We start from the raw sequence: 22,620 nt of genomic DNA on the forward strand, positions 1-22,620 counted from the left end.
TGCCCAAATCTCTCAGTCAGTATTTCAGTTGGGTGTTCTAGAAATTGCAGTCTAAAAAAATAACTTTTCTGAATTGAGCTTTCTATTATCAAAACAGTCACCTGCTGTAGTTCCTTTAAATCCAAGAGACAATTATTTTCTGAAGTAACCTAGCCAGTTGTGACAAAACTGATGACTGCTGCCATGGGTTGGGGAAACAGAAGAGACCAGATTTATGATGTGGAGGGTTTGGTACGAAACTATGTTTATGAAAAGTAATTTAATAATCATATCCTGAGGAAATAATAAACATAGTTAGGGCTGTAACCATAATTTAATTTCCAATGTAGGAATCTTATAATTAGTATGTGAAACTAGTCATTTTTCAGGGACGTAGCCAGGATTTTAGGAAGGGGGGAGTACAGACTAAGTGCCACCATTATAATGGGGCTTGGGTGCGGCGGCGCAGCAGCATACACCATTCATTTTTCTAATGGAAGGGGGGGGTCCGGACCCCAAGAACCCCCCCCCCCTTGGCTACGTCCCTGCATTTTTTCAAGTAACCACAAGTGTCCTCAACTAGGGGCGGGGTACAGGGGCAGTGTTCTCCTTTGGGAGAGTACTGCTTTCCTCCTTTGATCAAATTGGCAGTAATAAATTTGATAAAAATGGGACTGGATGATGCTTTCCAAAAATAGCAAAATGTTTGTGCAAGACAGAAAATGGTTTGCTGGCATATGGAAGACAGAGAGAAGACAAAAAGAAAGAAGGTAAAGAGTTATATGCTTGTGAAAATACACATGCGTTTTATTGCCATGACTGTATTTGTGTCTCAGTCTTATTTCAGGGATTAAACTTTAGGGCTTAACAAGAAGAACACAATACAGCCTTTCTAAAGGTTGAATTATGTGTATGTAGAAGTGTGTATGTGTGTGTAAGTAATAGTAACCCTCCCATTGTTCTGATTTGTCAGGGTTAATTTAAGCTACTTTTAAAATGTCCCAGTTTTCCTCTCCTCCTTTGACCTTAGCTTATTTCAGTTGCTGCAAACTGAGTTCAAAAGTAATTTGCTGTCTTTTAACTCAGAAATGTTGGAGAGGAGAGGATGGAATCTTGGGATTCCCAATAACCATTTTGAGAGAAAAGTGTGATATAAATATTATTATTATTATTATTATTATTATTCCCAATAGACACAGACAAAAGCAAATTGCTACAGCATCTCTTAGCTTGTGTGTTCTTCCTCATTTATAACATTTTGCCATCTTAACCACACCCTGATGTTCCTTGGCTGTATGTGTCTCGGTTTTTATCTGTGAAATGTTGATGGTTATGCAATACCACTGTCAAAAGTATCCCTATTTATAGATGCAAATACAGCAAGTTTTTGTTTTTCTAAGAGTTAAGAATAATTTTAGTGTATAAGGACATGTTTTGTAAAGATGTTGCAGCAGCAGGCCACACAAATGAAATTATAGTCTGGAAATCACTGTGTACGTGAAGCCTCTGCAACATAAAGTAATTACAGCATCAAACCAAATTCTTTGCATTCTTCTGAATTATTTTGATTTAATCTCTAAGGAGCATATTGTTATGCTGCAAAGTGGCAGATGACTTCAGGGCAAAGGTATTCCCAGGACACAACATATTGCAGGGATTATGGGATGGAATCTTTATTCTAACACTAAAGATGGTTCTTTGAACTGATGGGAAGTCAAAATGCCATGCTTAAATTACTGTTTTAGAAACGAGATCTATGGCCTGAAATCAGTAAAGGCAAACTGCTCAGTTAGATCCGATTAATTTTGGAAAGTGTAGCCTTCCCAATTTAAACATGCAGCATTGGGGGGCGGGGGTTGAAAGAGAGCAATAGTTTGAACCATTTAATGCAAATATGAAAATGAACATGGCCTTCTAATTGACTTATTTTTTAAAAAAATATTCTCCCCTAGGGGCGAAGCTGTGAGCTTAATTATGATGATTGCTTAATGCAGTCCTGCCCTGCTGGATTTCTTTGCGTGGATGGAATAAACAATGTCATCTGCTTACCTGAAGTCCCCCAGAGGGGCCAAGCCATCACCAAAATGGAAGGAGAGCCCTCTGCTGAGCCATTACAGAGAGGTCTCACACAAGGCCAGTCAAGCCACCCAACACCTGAGATGTATGCATCTCAGATTCCCACAGGTCAGTGCCATGTGTCAGCCTGATGTGAAATTCTGTTCTTTCAGTGTGTGTACATTTGTTTCTGTTTTCCTGTTCTTCTTGGTTTATTTTAACCATCCATTTCTTTCCAGGTTTGCAGTGTGCCTTTCTTTAACTACACACATGTCTTTTCTGTGAATTTGCATGCCATTCTTTTGTTTGTCAGAACTCCTGACAGACCTGAATGCTTTATGTTTGCAAGGACAATATTCTTTCTCCATCTCTTGGCCTCCTATGCATAGGAAATTGCATTGTTCTGTAACTTAACTAAATTTCTCATTTGAGCTTGGCTGGTATGTGCAATTTCATTGGCTTCACAATATGTCACTACTCCTACTGTTAACACAATTCTCTTGTATCTGGAAGGCAGACAGTTCTGCTTTACTCATGAGAACCTCGACTTTCTTCTTCTCTCTCCTATCTTTTCTTGTGTGCATCTTTTCTTATCCTCTTGATGTTCTTATACATAAGCATACTTGCAACAAGTTTGTCTATGTTTTGCCCATTTTCTTTCTTCCCCACTTCTTTGTGTCTGAGATTCAAAGACTCTGCTAGCATGAGAACCATTAAAAGCAGAAGAGTATCATAAATTCAGTGGCCTATTTTGAGTGTCACACATCTGAGTCCTTTCATTTAGGGATTGCTACTCTAAACACAATGTCATTATATACTGAACTTAAAAGTGCATATTTTGTTTTTCTTCATTGGCTATTTTTTCCCTACCTCTCCCCATTTTTAAAGCTACATAATGTTTCTTCTTGACATAGATAAGCAAAGTGAATGTGATCCAATTAATAATTATAATTATCTTTGTAACTATTCCAGATTGTCATGTCAGGCTTTAAGTTCTCAACGGCATAGATCTGTAATTTATTCTTTTTGTATTGATTCTCAGAAACAATTTGATTTAGCAAATTTAATACATCTCTTCCAAGCAATGCTATTTGTTCTGGCTACAGCCCTCACAATGTGAATAATGTGAGGGTTTGCATTTAGTCAGCTCTTGAGGTCACTAAAATCTTTCTTACACTTTTATTAAGAATATGATTTACGGAGTTGTATTTGTCTGCTATGGGATGCCTGGGTGAGAATTAATGGTTTTCAAGTAGCAATACAATTTGCTGTTGATCCAGCCTAGGGCCAAAGTTGTTCATTTTTTATTTTCTTCTAACTTTTTTCCCTTGCTTTTAAAAAAAAAACTTCTAAAGGTCTTCAAAAGACAGGCTTTCTCAGCCAAGGGATTCCTGCTACTTCTAGCATAGCTAAATTAATGCCCAGCATATCATTTGAAGGCTCTGGACTGGGATCATTAACCACTGATAGTGAGTCTTCAGCAGCATTTTTGCTAACTTCCTCCACAGACATTCTCACTTCACAGTTGTTGGGACATATAAGCCTATTTTCAACAAGAACAAAATCTGACATACCAGCTGTGCCAGGAGCTATGATTGATAGTTCACAAGATGTAACACTAGTCTTGCACACGCAAAATGAGTATGTGGTGACCTCATTTATCACAAAGTCTTTAATGACAGTTCCTCTTCCCTCTGTGCAAAGAGGTTTGTCAGTAGCAAACCATAGGATTCTTGCTTTATCTGTCACAGATGCAAGTACAGTAATTAGTGGCATGCCAGAGACCAAGATTGAATTAAATAGTCACTCATTATTTTCACTGAGACTCCAGTCTACTATTCCAGTAATTGTACACTCAGTTCCTTCTGTGCCTTTCTTGCCTCAAGAGAAAAGTCGGCAGCAATCAGCTGTTTCCCTAATATCAGTAGGTAAGGACTGGATTTTACCAAAGCCATCAGTGACATTTGTTTTTCCGTTAAAAGCAACCAGTTTAGAAAAGGTAGACTGCTTTAGCTCATCAGTGATGCAGGAATCCAAAAGACAAATATCCCTTCCAAATGAATATCGAGATATTGGTTTGTCATCCTTCAGCAAGGAGATCACAGAGTTCCATGCACAATCTGCTGGTTCTTTAAGCAAATTAAACCAAACATGTACAAAAGGTTCTGCAGCTGATATAAAATTCTCAAATGACTCTTCAGATGGGCTTTTGCATAACAAAGAATCTCTACTTTATGATGCATCCTGGATGAACTCGACAATACTAAGCAGCTGCTGCACATTAATGAAATCTACCACTGTTACTTCTGGGCATTCATATGTTTCAGAAGATGAAACATCACTGTCTGGGAAGTTCACAAAAGTATCTACTTGGTACCCTGCTGAAAAAGACAGAGATAAATCCAGCCTGGAAGAATATGTTCCAACTACACCCTTGCAGGGACTAAACTCTGGTTTCTTGTGTGTTTACTCAGACTGTATAGCAACTGTTCTTTCACAAACCTTCCATTTGGAGCCATCATTTTCAACACTCATAGCCTCTCAAAGAGGAAACATTTATGTGACAAGCAAATTAACTGATGTGGACCAGCTGACTGAAATGCATATTCTACCAGTACTGGACTGCCCACCATATGATCCAGTTAAGGAAATACTTTCATTAAAGAGTCAAGAGTATTCAGCCTTCATTTTCCAATCAAGTGATGCTCCTCAAGAAGAAAATGACAGCCAAGTTGCAAGTCATTCTGATGAGTCCACATCACACATGCTGATCAGTTCAGAAGAGAGACTTGATTTACATCTCAGGCATGCAGGCATTACACAGACGGGCTCAGTGGCTGATTTTCTTGACAGGCCTTCATTATCTGAATTTTCTGTTGATATGACATCTGGTTCAGTGTTATTTGACCAGCTACTCCCCGCACAAACTCATTCTGTTAAAATACCAATGCCACAGTATTTATTATCTCCAGATGAAAAATGGGCTGCCTCAACAGTGGACAGTGCATTGCAGCAGCAGTTGAGTACTCATGGGACCAGTGAAGAATTTACAGCAAGTCCAAATTCTCCTGTACCACAATCACATAGCATATCAATGCTGGCTTCAAGTGTTATTCCTTACCAGTTCGCAATGTCTGGTGAGTTGTTTTTACCTATTAAACTCCTGTTCAGTAGATATTTGGATGCTTCCTGAAGTTTTATGGCTATCTGTTTAATGGAGTGAGTAATGCAGAAGTGAACACAGTGCATGTGCACATGAAGGGCTAAATCACATTTTACAAAAATGGGATTTAAGGTCATCCAGGGAGATGTGAAAGCTGGTAAGGTATCTGATATTTTATCTGTTAAGAAATAGTTCTTTTTGAAGAACTGCTATGCCTGCCTAGTTCTCCTAAAGGGTAATTGATGAGTGTACTACTTCATACTACATATTGCATGTATGTGTCTTAGTACACGAGAAACCATCTAGAAACCAGCCGTCCCTAGTCCTTTCCTCTGCAGCATATTTATCTTCTAGGTGATTATTTTCTCTTTTTTCAGTTGTAAAGCATAGAATCATGTGATTTTTCTCACTTGCAGTGTGTAGAGATATGATTCAGGTGCAGATTAACAATCCTATATGCTACTTGTGGGAACTAGAGCATAGGCACATGAATCAGTGGAGAAGTGACATAGGCTGCATCTGCACTGCAGAAATAATCTGATTTGACACCACTTAACTGCCCTGGCTCCATGCTATGGAATTTTGGGAATTGTAGGTGGTTGTAGGTAATGAAAACCTACTACTCACTTGCAGAGCTTTGCTCTGGTGCCACTACCAATTACAGTTCCAAGAATTCCATAGCATGGAACCAGAGCAGTTAAAGTGGTGTCAAACTGGATTATTTCTGCAGTGAGGATGCAGCCTTAGAGAAGGTTTACTTTTACTAGGAACAGACCGAAGAGTAATCTGAAACTAATACTCACTGTTCTGGTAAGCATTTTTGGCAATACCCTCCCTTCCCACTGCCCCTCCCCACTTTTTACTGATTTTCTTTTGCTTCACTATTCTGTACCCAAACATTCACGCTTTCACTTGTTCCTCCGTCATTGTGTACATGTGTCTGAATGAATAGACTTCTAATGTTGTGCCTCCACATGACTCTGATTGTACTGTAGAACCTAGGGAAAGGTTTTCTATGTGTTGTATTACCTGAGAAACACCCAGACGGCCACAAAAAGGATTTAAGGTCAACATTCAAGGAGGGGAGTGTGCTAAGCTTACTTCCCTCTGTAGCTGCTCTCCTCACTATAAGAAAGTGATAGATAGGCTGAAGAAGTCAGCATCCGCTCTGTGTGTTCCATCTCTGTGCAATCCTGATTTTTCAGGATTTCTGGTCACTTGGGGAGTCAGTTCAGACAATCATGCACCACATAAAGAGAGCCATAGCAGATAGGGCCAGAGCGAGTGTCATACCCACTTCACATGTTGATTTTAACTCTTTTTGTGAATGCTCAAATAAGGCTATAGTGAAATGAAAATTTAGTGAAGTGGAAACAAGCAGAGAAAATAATGACAACCTTGTGATTTAGAGCAAATTATTTAACTGAATGCCCAGATTACTGATTCTACACACTAAATGGTGATAGCTGTCAACAGCTGTCAAGCCCTGTTAAAAAGTTTCATATTTAAAAAGTTAAATATCCCTGGATGCATTTGGTTGGGGGAAGGGGGAGATGTTTTACCTGTGTTTGCTTTATGTCTCTGTAGTTTAATTTGTAATGGCTACAAGACTAGCGTTTTACATTTTGTTGTGAATTTTACTTCCTCATACAGCCTGAGCATATATACATAATCATAGGCACAAGCCTACCCTAGCTCATATCCTGTTGTCAGATAAGATGTTTGCATTCCTGCAAAACAAAACAAAACAAAACTTCTTGTATCTTCTCTAATATCCAGCCTGGATATTATATATTCGAAATGCTTGGAACCAAAAGTTTTTTGGATTTCAGAGTTTGGTTTGAATGTGGGACTCCAACTCTGGAGGCCAGCTTCTATTTCTCACTTGGCCATGAAACCCAGTGGATGACCTTGGGGAAATCACATGCTCTCAGCCTCAGGGGAAGGCAGTGGCAAATCTTGCAAAAAAAAAAAAAATCTTGACGGTCAGAGGGTCACCATGAGTTGGAAACGACTTGAAGGCACACAACAACAACAACAACAACAACAACATTTTTGTGTGTGAAGCACATTTTGTGTGCATTGAACCATCAGAAAGCAAAGGTGTCAATGTAGACAGTTTTGCATTTTGGAATATTTTGGATTTCAGAATTCCAGATAAGGGAGATTCTGCTTATCACAAGAGTTGGGGAACATGTGGTCAACCAGATATTATTTTACTATCCCCTCTCATCTGTGGCTATTCTGGCTATGGCTAATGGGAACTACTATCCACCATCTGAAGGGCTGGCATTGAGGTTACGTGTGTCTAGGATGGTATGGTACAACAGGAACCACTTTATGGAACATAAATTGTCCAAGTGTCTCCATTGTTCTACAAAGCTTTAACATAAAGCAAATACTGGGTTGGATCCAGGCTTGCTGTTCTCACTTGCTGTTGGGTCCAGTGACAGTTCCTGTTCCACTATCTCAAATTTCTCTAAGAGGAAATGGGGGGGGCTGTTTTTGTTTGCTACCAGCCTCCCGAGCAGGTTTCCATCACTATCCAGAAGTGAAAATGGGTAGGTGGATGGGGAAAAGAGAAGCATCACAAACTTCCTCTGTGCTTTTCATCTGCAGAAGTGTCCAGTCCACAAAGTTGTGCATGGCAAAATCTATATGCAGAGTAATGTTAATAGTTTTGTTGATATTATTATGGAAATCATTACATAAGGCATTAAATCTGCAACCTTTGGCAACACTTACTGCATGACGTTGTTGCTGTTTTGTGTTGCTTTGCTACAAGATGTGGTTGGAAAGTCCCTTTTCATTGACAGGCAAAACCTATTAATAAGCTTGCATTTGTGCTGCTGTCTCATTAGTCCACAGATGTGAAATGTTGCTGCCAGAGCAGTTCCAATATTGGCAGCCATGTGGTGTCAGTGTTTCCTCCTATTCTCGCATCACCCCTCTCGCTTGATATTCCCTAACAAGATTTTCCTTTATTATTTTTTTCCTATTTTTTTCTTTTCTTTTTCTTCTTTTACTCAAATCATATTAGCTTAACTCTGGAATTGCATTAAAAATAAAATCTAAGTATAAAAACCTGAAAGACATGCTGGGTAGGACAAAGGGCAGGAAGGTGAAGCAAAGAGGGAGTATGGAAGGGAGCGTGAGGGAACATCAGTGGCAGAAACAGTGCCAGTCATGCTGTTGTGAAGCTCCCAAACTGATATGTTTGCATTTTCATTCATTAATTTGATTGCAGTGGTAATGAAGCTCAGGTGATAATCTATAATCTGCTGCTAGTTTCCATTTTGGTCACATTTCTAAACAAAGGAGTAACATCCTCACCCCATTATTTTTCAGAATAGTTTCCTATATAGCAGTAATTCCATGTCAAACTTTTGTTTAATTTTTCATGTACCCATTATGTATTTAATATATTCTAAGCTGAAGTTTATAAGGGATGTTCAGTGACACCTTTGCCTTCTAATACGGGTTTATCACATGTATTTTTGTCAGCTGCTTTCAGAAGAACTGCTATCATGCTCTTTAGTACTTTAAGCCTTGTCTTTATCAATGCTGCCAGATATGTCATTATTATTCATATCCTGGTATTTCATTTCATTTCCAGGAGCCTTGGTCATGTGCTTATTTTAAAGTAAGTCTTGTTAACTCTGCTTCATTGGCATATAAATCTGTTAATTGCTAGAATTGGGTGGCAGCATTCACCTGTTCAAGTGAGCTCTCCCTGAGCTTGGCTAAGGCTTCTAGATTTCATCCTTGTAAGTCAGGGTACGACCTAAATGTAGGAGGTTTACAGACCTCACTTGGAGCAGTCAACCTACTCAATGATATAGTGAACAGCTGTCACAGCAAAGAATAAAGCGCTAGCCTAGCATGCTTTTACTTTGATTTAGGGATGAACTGCGGCCCCCAAAGGCTTTTTGATGGGCTGTAACTTTGAAGCACACATCACACTTCTATTTCTTCAACTTCAGTCTCTCTCAGTTTTACAAAGGAAAGAAAAGTGGTAGACTGGCTGTCTTCCTTCATGTCCATGGTCATTACCACCAAAAAAACCCCCCAAGTTTATTACATTAATTAGCCCATTAGAATATAATCACTACTCTCTTGTGTGTGGAGGGATGAAGTCACACACTTTTCCTGCGTCAGGAGATGAACTGTGTACAGTGCGCCCGCGCCATATGCAGGCGCGCCATACGTGGCCTTGAGCATACGCGCTCAAGCCGTGGGGCGCGCGCAGGGCGGAAGGGGCGGCGCGTCCCATTCAATTGAATGGGTGCACGCGCCCGTTGCACCCCACGCGCACCTGCGCCGCCGCGCCACCGCGCATGAGCCCCATTGTTTCCAATGGGGCTCGAGCATAGGCGGAATTAGCCTTACGCGGAGGGATCCGGAATGGATCCCCCCCGTAAGGCAAGGACGGACTGTATTTCCATCATGAAATCACAGATACATTTACAACTGACGAACAGAGATCTGAGATGGATCCACAGCATCAACATTGCATAATGTCTCATTAGTCATTTTTTGTTTGTTTGTAGTACCATTTCAAAGGCAATTGGGCCAAATTATGAAACCATTTTATAGGTATCTTTTTATTTAATTTTTAAATGTTTTTTGATACAACAGAAAGAAGTTGATTTTCAATGCCAATCCATCCACACCTCTCAAACATAGTATTCCACCAAACTTACTGGTAATCCCAAAACAAGATCCTTATGAAGAATAATTTTGCAATATGTAATTCATTCACTTGTTTGCACATATAGAATCATAGAGTTGGAAGAGACCACAAGTGCCATCCAGTCCAACCCCCTGCCATGCAGGGACTCACAATCAAAGCATCCCTGACAGATGGCCATCCAGCCTCTGCTTAAAGACCTCCAAAGAAGGAGATTCCACTACACTCCAAGGGAGTTCCTCCTACTGTTGAGATGGAATCTCTTTTCCTGGAGCTTGCACCCATTGTTCCATGTTCTAGTCTCTGGAGCAGCAGAAAAGAAGCTTGCTCCACCCTCAATATGACATGCCTTCAAATACTTAAATAGTATTACCTCTTAACCATCTCTTCTCCAGACTAAACATATCCAGCTCCCTTAGTTATTCCTCATAGGGCATGGTTTCCAGACCCTTCACCGTTTTAATCACCCTCCTTTGGATACGCTCCAGTTTCTCAACATCCTTTTTAAATTCTGGTGCCCGGAACTGGACACAATATTCTGGGTGGGGCCTCACCAAGGCAGAATAGAGTGGCACTATTACTTCCCTTGATCTAGACACTATACTTCTATTGATGCAGCCCAAAATTGCATTGGCCTTTTTAGCTGCTGCATCACATTGTTGACTCATGTTCAACTTGTGGTCTACTTGGATTCCTAGATCCCTTTCACATGTACCGTATATACTCGTGTACAAGTCGACCTCATGTATAAATAGAGGGTAGGTTTGGGGGCAAAAATTATGGATTTTAATATGACCGGTGGATAAGTCAAGGGTGCAGCCACTACCTCTGCATCACAGAATAATAGAGTTGGAAAGGACCCCAAGGGCCATCCAACCCAACCCCATTCTGCCATGCAGGAACTCTCAGTGAAAGCAACCCCGACAGATGGCCATCCAGCCTCTTTTTAAAGAGCTCTAAGGAAGGAGATGCCACCACTCTCTGAGGAAGTGTGTTCCACTGTCGAACAGCCCTTACTGTCAGGAGTTCCTCCTAATGTTGAGGTGGAATCTCTTTTCCTGTCCCCTGTGCTCCATTTGTCTCTTGGCACTCCTTTGAGTGGAGACATTAGAGCTGCTGCCCTGGTCTCCCTGGTTCATGGTGTTCTGTGAGGTGCTCAAAGAATCATCACTGCTGCCACATCCCCACAGTTCTCTCTCTCTCTCTCTCTCTTTCTCTCTCTCTCTTCCTTCCCTTTGATTCTGTATTTGGGCAATCTGGCTCAAGGAGCTGCTGTTTTCTTATTTTGGAGTAAAAAGAGTAAAAGGGAGGCTCCCTCCCTCTCAGTCAGACTCTCCAGCTCCAGTGAGTCTTAGGTTTAAAAACAGCAGATAAAAAAGACTTTCTTCCCCTTTCTCCTTTTCCCAGCCACTGCTTGACCTCTCTAGCTGAATATTCTCAATTTCTCTTTCTAAAGTACAAGTCCCAGAAGGCAACACAAGGCAGCCAAATTAGTTAAAGTGGAACAATAACGTTTGCTATAATTTCCTTAGTTTCTGCTCCCTTAAAAACAGCAAAATAGCAGACATTTCCCACTTGGTCTCCTTTTCCCAAAAATGTTTGAGGGCTGCAGTCTGCCTTTTCAAAAACAGCCGGCTTCTCCCAGGGCTTGAGAGGGGAAGGGTCCTCTTAAAGTGGAAGAAAAGCCCAATACAGAGCCCAAACACACATGCAAAGGAACAGACGGAGATGGCTCTTTTTTTGTCCCCATGGAGCAGAGAGAGAGAAAGAGGCAAGGAGAGCAGCAGGGATACTTCCACAGTTGCAGCCGCAAGGCAAGGAGCCAGGTGTGGGAGGGAGGGAGGGAGGGCAGTGTTTCTTTTGCAAGGCAGCCTCCCCGGACGAAAGCCATTGCCAGCGGACCTCCCCTCCTTCCCTCCCACGTGGCTCTTTGAAATGTCCCTAGTTCTGCAGGGGGAGAGAGAGAGCTGGGTGGCACTTCTTTCAGGACACCCTCTGCTTTTCCCTCGGCTGCAAAGAAATTCAAAAGAGCCGCAGCTGCCATTTTTATGGGCCACATTGCCATATTCTCCCGTCTATAAGTCTAGCCCGGATTTTTGGACCAATTTTTTAGCATAAATTTTTCGACTTATAGATGAGTATATACGGTAGTCTCATTCAGCCAGGTGTCCCCCATCCTATATCTATGCATTTCATTTTTCTTCCCTAAGTGTAGTACCTTACATTTCACCCCACTGGTCACTTCCCTCCAGGATGAAAAGGAGCCATTGTTGAGCACCCTTTGGGTTCAGCCAAACAACCAATTACAAATCCATGTAACAGTTGCCTTGTCTAGCCCACATTTTACAAGCTTGTTTGCAAGAATGTCATGGGAAACCTTATCAAAGGCCTTACTAAAATCAAGATATACTGTATCCACAGCATTCCCTTCATCTACCAAGCTGGTAATTTTATCAAAGAAAGAGATTAGATTTGTCTGGCATGACTTCTTTCTCTGAAACCCATGTTGACTTTTTGTGATTATGGCATTGCTTTCTAGATGTTCACAGACTCTCTGCTTAATGATCTGCTCTAGAATCTTTCCTGGGATTGATGTCAGACTAACTGGGCAATAATTGTTAGGATCCTCATTTTTCCCCTTTTTGAAGATGGGGACAACGTTTGCCCTCCTCCAATCTTCTGAGACTTCTCCTGTTTTCCAGGAGTTCTCAAAGATTATTGCTAATGGCTCTGATATTACATTTGCCAGTTCTTTTAATACCCTTGGATGTAGTTCATCTGGTCCTGAAGACTTAAATTCATTTAGAATAACAGTGAGTATTAGTTTCAGATTCTGAACTTACTCTTTACTTATTCTGTGCTGCATTTCCCCTATTATGTTCTCTGCTCCATTTTCCTCAGGTTGAGCACCATTTTCTTTTTCTGAGAACACTGAGAAGGTGTTGAGTAGTTCTGCCTTGTCTCTGTCCCCTGTTAGCATCTTGCCATCTTCTCCATGTAGTGCCCCTACCATACCCTACTTCTTCCTTTTGCTACAGACATACCCCCAAAAGCCCTTTTTATTGTTGTTAACCTCTCTAGTAAGCCTGAGCTCATTCTGTGCTTTTGCTTTTCTGACTTTCCCCTTAAATGTGCTCGCTATTTGCTTGAATTCCTCTTTGGTTATTTCCACCTTTTTCCATTTCTTATACATGCTCTGTTTTAAACCTAGCTCAGTTGAAAGTTCCTTTCAGTGTACACGTTGATTGTACAATGTTCCTTTCAATGTACACAGACATGGCATATATGCAACGGAGAAATGCATATGGCCTAGATGGTCACATAGTGGGAAGGAGAGGGAAGGCAGGAAGTGGGGGATAGTGATAGTAAATGAAAAGCACTTGCAGTGTTTAGCCAAGTTAGATTCACCCTCCAATACTTCTGCGAAAATGGACCATATATTTATATATGTTTTGATCAACCACTTTTCCATGAAATATCATTTTCACCCACATGGCAAGCTTCACAAAGTTTTTACCATTTTACGTACACTGTGGTCTTGGATGTCTGCTTCTGCAAATAACAACCAAGATCCTATACTGGGGTTGTGTAGTATAGACCTCCACATGTGGAGTTGTGCAACTGTTTTGTTGAATGGCAACTTCTTTGCAACGGAATGCAAAATCCAATGCAAACTCAATGCACAACCTAATGGGCTTCCAGGTGTATGATGGCACTGTGTGCACAACTTCACTTCCACAGTGTTAAACTGAAACTGAGTACAGATTTTCAACATCAGACAAAAATGTCCAACCACTTCTGTAAGGGGATGTGTGAATGTGTAAGATACAAACAAGGTTCCCGCCATTGTGTCTATCTGCTGAAGTCATTGACAGAATCCATAGTCTGTGTCCTTTTTAAGGGCGTGCATAATTGTTCTTGAAGGCAGTTCATGATGACATCTTCCTTACTTCATCCCCACAGCCCTGTGATGTAGTCCAGGCTGAGAATGGATGATCTTTGCTCAAGGTCAAAAGGGAATTTCTTGGCTGAACAGAAACTTGAACCTGGATTTCCCAGATTCCAGTCCAGTATTCTAACCGCTACACCACACAGCCAGTTATTCATCATCCTGGTTTTCTGTGGGACCTGTGAATGCACAGTCATGATTTCTGAGCTTATGGAAGCCTACATGGCACAGTGTCATTGGCAAAATCATATTGGCTAATCCTAACTAGAGGAGACCCATTCAGTCAGTTGCAAAATAGTGAATCATCTTGTAGTAAACCCATCAATTCACTGGACCTACTATAGTTAAGGTTAATAATAGAATTCAGAATTATCAGTGCAATCTTTCCAACCTTCCTCACACTATGCATGGTCAGAAATAGGTTCAGGAATGATACTCCCCCCATCAAATGCAAATTTGTCAACCTCTGAATTCTGCAACCAATGTTATTGAAATGCAATGTTCTTGGATTAGAAGTGCAACTGAAGTCTACTAGATGCAGAACTTTGGTTATTATGTTATAGATATGCAGTATGTTAATTCCCCCCACCAAAAACTGTAAACTCACCATTTGCTAAAGTGATACTCTTTGTACCAATACTTCTACAGCTTCTTTTACTTCTACAGCTGCAGTAAAATTCTGAGATTTGGGCTCACCCAGCCTTTCTGTCCCATGGGAAGAAATAGAAGAGGCAATTACACCAGCTTGATTTCGTGGATTAGTTCTCATATTAAAAAGTATGGCGTGCCTATTGAGGCACGTAAGGAATAAGACGAGACCTACCAAGACTGATAATATTCAGGTTCTAGTTTTTCCACTGGAAAATTGATTCTCTCCCAGTTTGATATGAACCTTCTTGCCTACACATTAATTTGTATTTTTTCATAGCTTTCGCTAACATTTTTGGTACCTGCTTTCAAATGCACAGTACACTTTTTCTATCTGGTGTTCCCCCATTGACTCAGGAATATGTATATATTTGTCACAATTTGATAAGAATTTTTCTTGGAAATATGTACATATTGCAAAGTTCATTCTTATTCCTTTGTAGAATGAATTGCCAGCTTGGAAGTGTAGAGATTTCCAGCCTTGAATTGTGTTTGGTTCTGGATTTGGGTGTGCAAGGTGTACACTTTGAGAAATGATATTTAAAAATAAAACATAACACAACTTGGATGGTGTGAATTTCTAATCTGTTTTTAGAGATAAGGTCACCGGATGCCAAGGGCATTTGGAACATTTTCCTAAAGTGGGGGTAGAGACTGCAATAGACCACAGTAATTAAATTGCATTATTAATTATCTCATTTGGTAGAACACCTTAATATTGCCAATGATTTCATTATTTATTTTTAATCAACAAACATAAATACATTCTATGTTCTTCCATGAATGAAAATCATTTCCCTTTCACAACAGAAATAACCTCCCATAATGATTCTCTTGTTCCTTTTTTATACTTCATTGAACAGAACAGAAAGTGAAGTACTTCCAAATGGCACAACATCATGAAAAGATTTCATCCACCACAGCTCAAGTATCTGTTCAAATATTTAAAAGTGCCTGTTTGGATTGTTTCCCTTTGTGTGTCTCTCTGGTGCTGGTGTTATATTCAATATTTCCCTCTGTTCAAGGTTAACGAGAGAGTTCTTCAACTGTGCTCAGCACAAACTCAGGCTGGTGATAAAAATATTTTGTATGTGAACTTTCATGAGAAGAATGCAAAGATACAGCCATGTTAGTCTGTAGAATAAGTATGTAGAGAGATCTTGTAGCACCTTTGAGACTAACTGAAAGAAAGAAATTGGCAGCATGAGCTTTCGTAGACTTGTCTACCTCCTCAGAGTGAGCCATGGGTTTGTTGTCATTGATTTAGAAAATGATAATGAATTACTCCCAGTAACAAATGAGGAATTTCCTGAGAGCAAAAGATGAGTGAAAATGGAATGTTCAAACTCAATTTACCCTTATAGGTGCCTTTCTTCTCATCTAAGGACTATGTGCCATTTCCTGTATCTCATGCCTACACACATCCATTCATCTGTTGATCTAATATCTCTTCATTCTTTATTTCTGATAGTAAGAGCTGTTTGACAGTGGAACACATTCCCCCAGATGGAGGCTGGATGTCCATCTGTCAGAAATGCTTTAATTGTGATTTCCTGCATGGCAGGAGGTTGCACTGGATGGTCCTTGTGGTCTCTTCCAACTCTATGATTCTATGATTCTCACACCTCTATCCCTTTATTTACACACACACAACAGCCCACATAACATAGTTCATGTATCCACTCATCTTTGTTTCTCAGTGCCATCTCTTTCTCACACACAATCACTCTCAGTTATTCATTTTCTCTCCCTTTTACATACATCCACACCCTGATCCTCCTCTGTTCCTCTCCAATAATATTCATCAATCTCTTGAAGAATTAGTCAGGTTTATAGCATAATTCCAGACAGCTCTACTTAAAAGTAAGTACCACTGTGTCCAAAGGGGCTTACTGGCTGCTGGAGAAATATCCAGCTATTTTCCTATAGCTAGACTCAGAGCATTGAAGAATCCTCCAAGACCATCTAAGGATTCTTCAGAGACCACAGAGAATGATGCCAGTTCTGTGCATCCCAGTATAAGAATACACCTGGATGCTTTTCTCCGCCCCCCCCCCCACCATGAGCCAGTAAATGGCCATGTTGGGGTGGGGGCGCAGCAGTTAGAAGGTGGGTTTGTGGAGATGGTTGGTCATTGCATGTTGTTGGTAGGAAATCCCAACCTCCATAAGACCCAAAGAATGATTTATACAGACATACGGTGAACATAAGCTTGTTGTATATACTCATGTATAAGTCTAGAAATTCTGGTCAAAAATGTGACCCAAAAAACTGAATCTACCTATCCATTGGTCAATGGAAGTACTATAATTTAACTCTTTTTTAAAAAAGGAACCATTCCCTGGAAACAGATGAACCCCTTCCATTCTCTTGTCCATCCAACCTTTAATATGAGCGCAAACAGTTATGCCTCCTGAAATTTTGTAAGTTATTTGACATTGTTTTCCTTTCCATTGGTCTTTACATCTTTTGTTACACGGTCCTACATTTTACCCTCAACTTATCCACGGGTCATATCAAAATTCCATAATTTGGCCTCAAAACCTACCCTCAACTTATACATGAGGTCAACTTATAGTCTAGTATATATGGTATGTAAATCACCAGCAGAATGTCAGACAATCATTGCATAATATTGCTACCAAGCAGAAGGCTGGTGTAGTGCAGTGATCAAGCATCTATGTGAGTGTACATTTACAATATGTCACCTTGGCCTAGGACCAAGGTCACTGGAGTCTAGAAAAGAAACAGCTGGCATTCTGTTCAATAATTACTATGTTGTAAGTCTGCCTTAAACCTTTTCAGTTCTCTGTTATGGTCATTGTGCACACAACCACAAGTGTCCCTAAATCTGAACTTTTCAGCAACATATCCCCAACAACATGGCCATTTCCATGTTGCTGGAAAGCAGTGAGTGATGCTGCATTGGGATGCTTGTCACAGTTTGTCCAGCTACAGGAAGAGAGCTGGCCCGGTGTCTGCTTGTTCACACATGGAAATTACCATATTGTGCAGGAGGGCTGCAATACTGTAAAGGTAGATTTTTGGAGGTAACTTCAAGAGACATAGCTAAAGAGATGCAGTTATGGAGATGTAGCTCCCTCTCCCGATGGAGGCTCTTGGCCTAATTCTTCAAACCCTAATCCACAAACATGCTGCATTTATCCAGCTGAGACCTGCACATTTTTTAAAAAGTTATACTCCAATGCATTTATTCCAGTCTCCAAGCTTTTTTCAGTCTTAGCAGAAAATAATAAGATGTAGCGAGGGAAAATATTACTAGTCCCCCAGAAGCATTTTTTCAGACTAGCCTGTTCCTTTGGTTCCCCCCTTAAAAATGCAATACTTCAATTATGTGTAAATAAAAGGAAACAAATGTGAACCTTTTGTGCTTTTGTCAGATTATTATCTGTGTAATAAGGAGAATTGTCAAAACTAGAAGCAGTGCTGGGCCATTTCTAAACTTTTAATATTTTGGCTATACGTGATCATTTACAATAAAGCCCTTGCTTAAATAATTTATGAGGAGAGCTTAACTTTACACCATTAATATTAATAAATACTTATATAGCAGCAAGCAAACAACCAGACTTCAAAGCAAGTGTTGTTTCTCTCCATTTTCAGCTGAGATCTGACCTAGATTGTGGGTTAGAGAATGCTGTCAACATTAATGCAAAATTGCGATGCCAATTTCGACAAAACAGCATGATGATCTACTATCTTGGATCTTGCTTGAAATGGAATACTCCAAGCAATACAGAACTACAAGGAATTTTCTTGCTCATTATTACTTCTGTACAGAGAGAGGCCTGAAATATTTATTTTGTCAGCTGGACCACCAAAGTCCTGCTCTTATTCTATATGCAACTTAGCTCCCTTCTAGCAGCTTATTGGACATGTGGATATTCTCAGGCATGAATGCAGCACCTAAGCATGGATCACAAGAACATCCAGCCATCCCTGAGCATTTTTCTTTGACCTAGTTCCTTCATGAACTAGAGACAGGAAGAGGTGTCTTATGAGTTTCTTTCTTTATATGTTCTTGGTTTGTTTGTTTCTTTTTTTTAAAAAAAATACATTTATATCACCTTTTTTCCCAGCATAAAACTCAAGGTGGAATATGTGATATTCCCAGTCTCTCATTCAGGCACTGATGGATCAGGGCATGAAGGAGCAAAATGCAGCTTACTGCCATCCCAGTCTGCTTTTTTTCTCATCCCCTAGAGGATCCCCAAACCATCTCACACACATCTCAAAACTCGAGGAGCTAGCATTCCAAATGGATAATAGGAGCCTCCAGACTCTGGAGGGTGCTTCTACCCATTTGGCCACTTTTTATGGTGCTCCAGTTCTTCCCACAAACACCTTTTTAAATCTGTGCAGAACATTTTTCAGCCTATAGAATCCTTTGTGCAAAATGGGAAGCATCAGGAATTTAACTCTTTTAGACTGGTGTTCTTTTTTGCCATCAAGTGAGCTCTTATTTACGGGGACCCAACTAATGATAGACCTGAAAAAGCCCTAGTCATCAACTGCCCTGCTCAGGTCTTGTAAATCCAGGGCTGTGGCTTCCTTGGTTGAATCAATCCACCTTTTCTTTCTGCCTCCCACTTTACCTAGCATTGTCATCTTTTCTTGAATCATGTTGTCTGATGATGTGTCCAAAGTATGATAGCCTCGTTTTGATCATTTAGACTTCTCATGAGGAAGTTCTGGCTTTATGTGCTCTCAAACCCATTTCACATGTACTTTGGACAGCCCATGTATATATAGAACTCCTCTCAAACACCACATTTCAAAGGCATTGTTTTCTTCCTGCCAGCTTTCTTTATTGTCTAGCTTTCAGTTTCATACATAGAAATTGGGGGGGGGGACTATTTCAGGTTGATTCTGATATCAGTAATAATATATCTTTGCACTTGTTGATCTTGTCTCATTCCTTCATTTCTGCCCTTTCATGTCAGAATCTTCTTCTGATTTCTTGACTGCAGACAGTTCCTCAAATGCCTCAGCCAGCAAGGGCAGTGGCCAGTGGCCAGGAGAGTTATGCTTACTATCCATATGTTTACTCTCTCTTCATTTAGCATTTAGGACTACAGATATGAGAATTCAACTCAAGAAAAAAGATGTGTGCTGGGATGGAGAAATTGCAGCCTGCAAACCACATACAGTTCCTGGGCTCCATGTTTGTGGCCCCCAAAGCCATTTTGTTTTTGTTTTTTCTAAAATCCCAGTTTATTTTCTGGTGATTTTTCTCCTGAACATAGCCCGAAGCATAAATTTCCCATGTTGTTTTCATCTAATAGGCACTAGTGGGAAAAGGCTGGGAAGAATCTTCTCTTCTAGCAGTAAAAGCCTGGTTGTCAGGGCTTGGAAGTGGCAGTTCCTCCATCATGGGTTTTCAAATTCTACAGCATAGAGCTGCCTGGTCTCAGGGACTGGTAAGCTTTTTAGCCTTCCCAGGCAGGGAGATAAATCTCATTGCAAAAGGCACTGGAAGAATTTTGATTGTGGTATGTGAAGCGACTTTAATATCTGGGTACACATTTATATCGGTTCCTAGCTGGCATCAGGGTTGATTTACTGGATGCAAAGGTGTTTGTGTGTATGTTGTGCTTCTGTAGTGTTTGGGCATCAAAAGGTCAGGGACAAGAAAAAGGGAATGTTGAGAGAGATGGTGTGCACATGCAGTTGGGATCATCATATTTGGAGCAAGACATGGAGTGGAGTACAACACTCAGTGGAAGCTTTCTGTTTGCAGCCCTTGCTACAGTGCTTCAAAGCCTGCATCAAAAAATCCCATGGTCTCTGTGTGTATGTGCCTTCAAAGTTGCCTGTTAACCTATGGGTTACTCTATGGATTTAACAGTGTTTCTTACTTAAGGAATATTCAGAAGTGGTTTGCTATTGTCTACCTCAGAAACACAGTCTACAACACCTGGCATTGCTTAGTGGTCATCTACCCAAATACTAACCAGGCATGGACCCTGCTTAGCCTGGTTAATCCTTGGAGTTTTGTGCACAAAGCAGAACCGCAGTGTCTAGAACAGCTATACCATACAGTACATTGCATCTGCTGTGGAAAGGTGGGGTGGGAACGGTGGCAGCTACTGGGGAGGTTTTGTCATCAAGAAAGTTTTTTCTTACTGGTTCTGAATTGCATATACCTGTTTCAGATGGGTTTCACCCAAATTCTGAACCTGTTTACCAGACCTCCTCATTTTTTCTACACAATCATTTGACTAAGTACTTTTTTCCTCTCAGTCCTTAGCTTTCTTTCCTCTGTGACATCCCAAAAGACATCCCTGCCAGGGCAGAGGATGCTGCTGACTTGGCATCATGCATAACTTTGTTTGGCAAGCTGAAAATGAAGGAGGAGGAAAGATCTAGAGGGTACTCATTCCCTGCAAACAAAACAGATTTCATTTTTACCTCACATCACTGAGTAAATGGTGTATTGATTTAAATGTTGTATTGTATGTGCAGCCTTCAAGCACAAGGACTTTTTTTTAAAAAAAAGGAGCTTGCATTCTATCTTTTTTTTCAGATATTTCTGACCCCCCCCCCCCCCCCCCCGTGAGAACCCAGTGTATTGCAGGGTATACAAATTTCTCATGCTGAAGGATTGTTTTTTGTGGCCAACATGTATCTTCCACCCAAACACCAGAAAACATAAGATGGAAAGTATAATAACATTAGATTAACTAAAGTAAAATAATTAAACTGAAACATTTGCTTCTTAGATTACTGGAATTTTCTGATCCACTGAACTCAAGTGCCTCCTCCCACAGAAATGGGACCACTGTTGACAGTCATAGTACATCACTTTTGCTCCAGAGAGTTGGTTCAAAACAAAATCAGATCATATGTGTCTATGAACTTTATCTCACAGGCCTGGAAGGGCCTGTTTGTTTTAAAGGGGAACATAGGGGATGGTAGGCAGCAAAGAACACCTCTTACCGCACAGCGAGAATGCTGCCGCACCATGATCATTCCCATCGCATTCGGGATGTGTTCCCCAGGGGGGTGATTTTCAGGAAGCTTCTCAAGCGTTCCTGAAAATCGCCCCCTCTGGGCTGCATCAAAAACGTGATGGCAGCATTCTCACTGTGAGGTATAGTGTTTCTTTGCCGCCTCCCATCCCCATACTGTTCCTTTTATAACACAACAGGCCCATTCCTTCAATCAGTCTCCCTCATCAACCCAGTAGACACAAGGGGTAATAATAATAATAATAAATAATAATAATAATAAATAATAATAATACTGTTTATTTATAGCCTGCTTTCCAAAAAATGATCAAAGCGGGGTACAGCATAAATGTAAGCAATATACAATATAAAACATACAATAAAAAACATCAAAAAACATCCCAGTAATAAAGCACAGTAAAATTCACAAGAGTAAACCAAAGATGTTGAGGCCTTGGTAATCTCATTGTAGTGGTATCTTGCTTACCCCTTGCTGGAGCCAATGCAAAATGGCCATGTTTCCACCCTGGGGGTGCCTTTAAGGTCACTCACTGGTTGCTCACCTCAGTTTCCCTTTTAATACTGATATCAAAATAGAGAGGGGGATTGAGGGCCTGATCCTGAGGTAACACCAGGATTGTGATCTCTTCCAATCCTATGATTCTATGACCCTGCTGAACTAAAGATCACATAGGATCGTGATGCCTTAGGACTAGGACTTAAACTAAGGGCGGGTTATCGATCGCCTCTTTGAGGCGGGCTGCACCCGCCCCTTTCCCCGCCGGATCGGGGCCTGAGCTGCCAGAACGGCAGCCACTGAGGCCCGATCCGCCGCTTTTCAGGCTGCGGGGAAGCAGCAAAACGCCGCTTCCCCGCAGCCTGAAAAGGTGTCCTTGGGGCTTCAAGCCCCAAGGACACCCGCGGTGGCAGGGAGGGGAGAAAGGGGCCGCTTGGCCCTTTCTCCCTTGCTTCGCTGGGCGCAGCCGTCTGAAAACTGCGCCCAGCGAAGCAGCGCGCCGCGACAGAAGCTCCGAAACGGAGCTCCTTCCTGGTCCACGGAAGGGCGCACTAGGCGCCCTGCCGCGGATTGAGGACATCACATCCGCACTGCCCCGTCTAGAGCGCGCGGCCGTGACATCCCACGGCAGCGGCCATATGGGGGAAG

General features: G+C 41.1%; 1 protein-coding gene across 1 annotated transcript in view; it reads left to right on the top strand.

Annotated features, from left to right (window-relative positions):
- Positions 1 to 22,620, top strand: part of LOC121925326 (protein eyes shut homolog) — a 361,923-nt gene that overhangs the window by 100,219 nt on the left and 239,084 nt on the right. Inside the window, exon 7 of the mRNA XM_042457345.1 lies at positions 1,932 to 2,163. Within this exon, the coding sequence (XP_042313279.1) occupies positions 1,932 to 2,163 (232 nt within the window). The remainder of the gene's footprint in view (positions 1 to 1,931; positions 2,164 to 22,620) is intronic.

Source organism: Sceloporus undulatus, chromosome 1 (genome assembly GCF_019175285.1).
Source record: "Sceloporus undulatus isolate JIND9_A2432 ecotype Alabama chromosome 1, SceUnd_v1.1, whole genome shotgun sequence".
NCBI lineage: Eukaryota > Metazoa > Chordata > Lepidosauria > Squamata > Phrynosomatidae > Sceloporus > Sceloporus undulatus.